The 6,181-nt window shown below is 39.7% G+C and overlaps 1 protein-coding gene across 1 annotated transcript in view; it reads right to left on the minus strand.

Annotated features, from left to right (window-relative positions):
• Positions 1 to 4,439: 4,439 nt before the first annotated feature.
• The window catches only part of LOC133544038 (ras-related protein Rap-2a-like), a 15,994-nt gene continuing 14,252 nt past the window's right edge, over positions 4,440 to 6,181 (minus strand). Inside the window, exon 2 of the mRNA XM_061889058.1 lies at positions 4,440 to 5,368. Coding sequence (XP_061745042.1) covers positions 5,131 to 5,368 — 238 coding nt within the window. The 3' untranslated portion in view covers positions 4,440 to 5,130. The remainder of the gene's footprint in view (positions 5,369 to 6,181) is intronic.

The raw sequence follows: 6,181 nt of genomic DNA on the forward strand, positions 1-6,181 counted from the left end.
ACCGAATCGCTGCCAGAAGGAAATAAAATGTATAAATGCATATAAATTACTGCATGATAGGAAAAGTGTCCTTCATATTTAATAAATATAGTCCAAAATATACATTTAAACAACATTGAACACAAAAAAAGAATGCATTTATTTTCTAAATGTTTTCCTAAATTGTTTTACTCCTTGTCCAAACTGTACTTTGCTTTAAATTCCCTCTTTAAGTCCTGTCCCAATTTCACTCATCTTGTTATCTTCTCTGGAAAATGTCAAGTCACAAGATCCACAGGAAGTTGCATCATTCCAATCCAATCTCAGTCCTCTTACATAAATGTTGTTTGTTTATTTCAAAAATATATATTTTAGGGTTGAAACAATGTAGCAACAAGCTATCAGCATGAATGACGTGTGGCTATATTTCATGGATTTGCAAATTTTATGCTAAAAACTCTTTCCTGCTACTTTCAGTCCTGTTACTTTGGCTTAGGAAACGTGTAGAATAATAAAATTTTATATTTGAAATGTGGGTATGACGGCCTCAACTAGGTCATTGACTATAATATGATTTTTGATGCATTATTATTTTGGAGCTTTATTGAAAATTCTTATTCTAATTGGAGTCAATGGGACTAAATCAGTGTAAGAATATATTCTATTGATCTTGTATTAAAAATAAGCTGAATAAGGCTCCAGCACCCCCAGGGACAGGCGGTAGAAAATGGATGGATGAATGGAAGAATGAAATGAGCAGACAAGCCCCCCCACCCCCCCCCCCCCATGCTTATTAATGTCATGTGTTTTCCTCCTGCTAGACTCATGAAAAGCAGTTTTCATAAAACAATGCCCTCTTTAAAAGCTTTGAAAATGAAATGTGCTGTAAAGTATTCCACACTGAATCACAAGTTAATAATTTCACTTTTGTCCTGAGTTGACCCCAGGATTTCACTCAGTCCTGTCACCCTATCACAGTATCCACGCTTAAGCAGATTTTTATACTTTACTCCATTTAAAATCAATAGTTCCTACTTAAATGGAATCACATCCGAATCGCAATCCTTATTGATCCCGACTCAAAATCGAATCCTAATTTTCATATATCAATTATCAATTAAAAAAATAATGTTTTGGGCCATCTCCATGCAACCAGAAGGAGATTTTCTGACCTGTATCCTGTTTAGAAAAAGTTTTATTATAATTTTTTTGACCAATTAAAACATAGCCAGAATTGGTTTGAATCAGTAATTGTGTTGAATGGTGAATTGATTCCTTATCAGATTGTCATCAGGAATTGTAATTCCATCGAATCAATTCTAACCCTAATTTAAAAAAAAAACTTTTTACGGCCTTGTGTGTGTCGAAAAGATCTATAAAAATCAAATTTTTATTCATATTTTTATCATTCTAAATACATTTTTCAAACATAATGAGAGCCCTCTAGGCTGAGCCAATCAGTGGCCACGATACTGAACAGCGTGCTCTGATTGGTTTGGTCTCATCTCCTGCCCAATACTACTGTAGTATTGATATTTGTAGTTAATTTAGTCATTTTTAAATGTCATTTTTATTTATGTACCTTAATTGTCTACAAACTGTGTCTGTAGCACAACAGTAAAACGGCTAATCAAACAAAACACAAGTTTGGACCAGCTAGCTAAGTATAATAGCTGCTAAACGTTTTGGTGAATTTACTGAATCATTTGTGAAACTGAAACAATACAAAAATAATGCCGATGTAAGTAAATAACACTAACACAGACACTCGTAAATGTGTGGGCATATTAGCTAATGCTCACAGGGCTAGCTTAATTACATTTCGATAATACGTACAAATATGCTTGAAAACACTCCTACAGACATCACACGTAGATTTAGTTATGATGTAAAACTTACGAACGTTGCTTAGAGTGATAAATGAAGAATCCATATGAGTAGAACGCTATGGACGGCTAAAAGACAGAACGGCACTTGTACTTCCGGTTCAAAGCACGAAACAAAATGTAATAATTACCACCTAGAATTGAATCTAATCGTGTGGTGCCCAAAGATTCACAGCCCTAATATATATATATATATATATATATATATATATATATATATATATATATATATATATATATATATATATATATATATATATATATATACACAGTACAGGCCAAAGTTTGGACACACCTTTTCATTTAATGTGTTTTCTTTACTTTCATGACTATTTACATTGTACATTGTCACATCAAAACTATGAATGAACGCATGTGGAGTTATGTACTTAAAAAAAAGGTGAAATAACTGGAAAATATGTTTTATATTTTAGTTTCTTCAATACAGGCTCATGGAGAGAATGCCAAGAGTGTGCAAAGCAGTAATAAGAGCAAAGTGGCTTTTTTAAAGAAACTAGAATATAAAACATGTTTTCAGTTATTTCACCTATTTTTGTTAAGTACACAACTCCACATGTGTTCATTCATAGTTTTGATGTGACAATCTACAATGTAAATAGTCATAAAAAAACAGTAAATGAAAAGGTGTGTCCAAACTTTTGCCTTGTATTATACATATACATATTTATATATTAGGGCTGTGAATCTTTGGGCACCACACGATTGGATTCAATTCTAGGTGGTAATTATTCGATTCTGTTTAGTGATTTGAACCGGGAGTACAAGTGCCGTTCTGTCTTTTAGTCGTCCATAGCGTTTCTACTCATATGGATTCTTCATTCATCACTCTAAGCAACGTTCGTAAGTTTAAACATCATAACTAAATCCACGTGTGATGTCTGAAGTAGTGTTTTCATGCATATTTGTACGCGTTATCGAAATGTGATTATGCTAGCGCTGCGAGCATTAGCTAATAAGCTCACACATTTACGAGTGTCCGTGTTAGTATTATTTACTTACATCGGCATCCTTTATGTATTGTTTCAGTTTTGCAAATTCTTCAGTAAATTCCCCAAAACGTTTCGCAGCTATTACACCGTAAGCTCGCTGGGCCAAACCTCTATTTTGTTTGATCAGCCGTTTTACTGCCCTGCCGAGAGTGTGCAAAGCAGTAATCAGAGCAAAGGGTGGCTATTTTGAAGAAACTAGAATAAAAAACATGTTTTCAGTTATTTCACCTTTTTTTCCTGTTAAGTACACATAACTCCACATGTGTTCATTCATAGTTTTGATATGACAATCTACAATGTAAATAGTCATCAAAATAAAGAAAACACATTGAATGAGGAGAGGGTGTGTCCAAACTTTTGGCCTGTACAATATATATATATATATATATCTATATATATATATATATATATATATGTATATCATCAGCTGAATATATATATATAAAATACTACACGGTCTAGCTCCATCCTATCTTGCCGATTGTATTGTACCATATGTCCCGGCAAGAAATCTGCGTTCAAAAGACTCCGGCTTATTAGTGATTCCTAGAGCCCAAAAAAAGTCTGCGGGCTATAGAGCGTTTTCCATTCGGGCTCCAGTACTCTGGAATGCCCTCCCGGTAACAGTTCGAGATGCTACCTCAGTAGAAGCATTTAAGTCTCACCTTAAAACTCATCTGTATACTCTAGCCTTTAAATAGACCTCCTTTTTAGACCAGTTGATCTGCCGCTTCTTTTCTTTCTCCTATGTCCCCCCCTCCCTTGTGGAGGGGGCCCGGTCCGATGACCATGGAAGTACTGGCTGTCCAGAGTCGAGACCCAGGATGGACCGCTCGCCTGTGTATCGGTTGGGGACATCTCTACGCTACGCTGCTGATCCGCCTCCGCTTGAGATGGTTTCCTGTGGATGGGACTCTCGCTGCTGTCTTGGATCCGCTTTGAACTGAACTCTCGCGGCTGTGTTGGAGCCACTATGGATTGAACTTTCACAGTATCATGTTAGACCCGCTCGACATCCATTGCTTTCGGTCCCCTAGAGGGGGGGGGGGTTGCCCACATCTGAGGTCCTCTCCAAGGTTTCTCATAGTCAGCATTGTCACTGGCGTCCCACTGGATGTGAATTCTCCCTGCCCACTGGGTGTGAGTTTTCCGTGCCCTTTTGTGGGTTCTTCCGAGGATGTTGTAGTCGTAATGATTTGTGCAGTCCTTTGAGACATTTGTGATTTGGGGCTATATAAATAAACATTGATTGATTGATTGATTGATGATTGAGGGAACCCCTCATGAAACAGTTCTGTAGAGATGAAGTAGTCTTGTGATTTTTCCCACACATACATATTGCGCTCTACCACGGTATCGAGCACTATTCTCTGGATAATCCAATCAAGATATATATATACATATATATATTTTTTTTTAAATACATTTTTGAAAATGATGAACCGTTTTAGAATCAGGATGAATAAAAATATTGTGATCTGAATTCATTTTTTGTGCACCCCTAACATGCAGACAAATATTAATTCCATTCAACTCCACATAGAAAGGCAACAATCTGGACACGTTGGTGCATAAAGGTTTATTTTTCTTGTTGAAAAGAAGTGTTGATGAGACTGAACCACTAACTGATGCGGCGAGAATGCACGGTCACTGTCGTGTTCAGCGTACAAGGCATCGGTATCGTTTGTAAGGTGTAAAGTGTCTGCACATTTCAACAATGATTGACTAACATCGTCTCTTTGGGTGAGATTGTACTCGAGATCGGCGTGAGAGTACGACCACATGCACGCGTCATCCACATTTAGTCCGAGTGAATGTCCCCGCAGTCGACATTCGTTCACGTATTCATTCATTCCTAGTTTAGGCAGGCCGGCTGCTGGGCCGACCTCTGGTGTGACGTCTTCACAGTGGTGCTGCTTGACATCCGTGTAGAAGAAACCTGGTGTTTTGGTCAAGAAGAGTGCAAAAAAAGGAAAACCAGGGCTGATACTTTTAACGGCCATCTTTTTCTTGGCTCGCCATATTGACGTGGCGCTCGGATCTTCTGTGTTGATGGCTTTTGTTTGGCACAGTTCTGCCCGTGGAAGCCCCCCTGAAATTGGCTACTTACCAGGAGGCGCTTGATGGATGAGGGACTTCCGGAGAAAACCCAGCGTCCGAGGAATTTTATCGTATTTTTCTGCTTCGCTGGGTCGATCGATCCGCTTGCTAATTTCTTAAGTCCCTCCATCCATCAGCCCCGTGTCCCTGGACCGCTACTGCACGCTACAGGCGGGGCAGCACACCTCTCTGCGGTCCGGCAGCGGGCAAAAGTCCATCTGCCGTACGATCTCGGTGAAAAGCTCGTCCACCATGGTCTTGCTCTTGGCAGAGGTCTCCATGAACGGGCAGCCCCAGTCCTCCGCCAGCGCCTGGCCCTCGCTGGGGGACACCTCCCTCTCGTCTTCCAGGTCCACCTTGTTTCCCACCAGCACCACCGGCACCTGCTGGTACCTGGAAACAAAATTCACAAGCCATATGTGAAACCCGCTGCGGGGACTTCCCGGTGCCTGGGAGTTGGCCTACATAGCGTGAAAACCACAAGAACGGAGCACGTAAACAAAGCTATTCTCAAGCGTCCCAGGAGGCCGACAGAACTCGAAGAGAGAACCGCCATGACATGACTTCAAACAACACAGCCTGTGTTTAGCATGCATGCCAGCCGCACTTAATGGCCTCCGATACTGCTTGCAAATGATTGCTGTCATGCGATACCGCATTTTCCAAGCGTGTGAACGCTTCGCCTCGTCCTCCTCGGGCCGCCGACACAAGGAGATCGGGCCGGAGGGGAGATTATTGAATCATTCAATAAGGCTAATGTGGACTCAATTCATTCCAAGAAACCACATTTGAAGCGCAACTCAATGAAAAAACCGTCAAAGGATAGATTCCAGGCAGAAAAGAAGAGGAAAACTGACAAAAAAAAGAGGAACACAAAGAGCTGCCACGCAAGCCCTGAAACAAAATTTTGAAAATCAAGATGACCTTTTCTGCAATTGGGTGCATTTCTACTCTATATTTTACCTTTACATTTATTCTATTATCTTATTCTAACATTGTTATCATTGAAAATGTAATGTCCGATTCCATAACATGCATGCAAAGAACACGTTTCCCATTTCTCAACTTTACCCTATAGCCACGCCCCCTCGGGTAATATACCGTATTTCCTTGAATTGCCGCCGGGTATATAGTATGCGCCTGCCTAGAATTACTGCCGGGTCAAACTCGTTTCGCAAAATATTATCTTTTATTAGCGCATGCCTA

This window comes from Nerophis ophidion, linkage group LG27, assembly GCF_033978795.1.
Source record: "Nerophis ophidion isolate RoL-2023_Sa linkage group LG27, RoL_Noph_v1.0, whole genome shotgun sequence".
Lineage (NCBI taxonomy): Eukaryota > Metazoa > Chordata > Actinopteri > Syngnathiformes > Syngnathidae > Nerophis > Nerophis ophidion.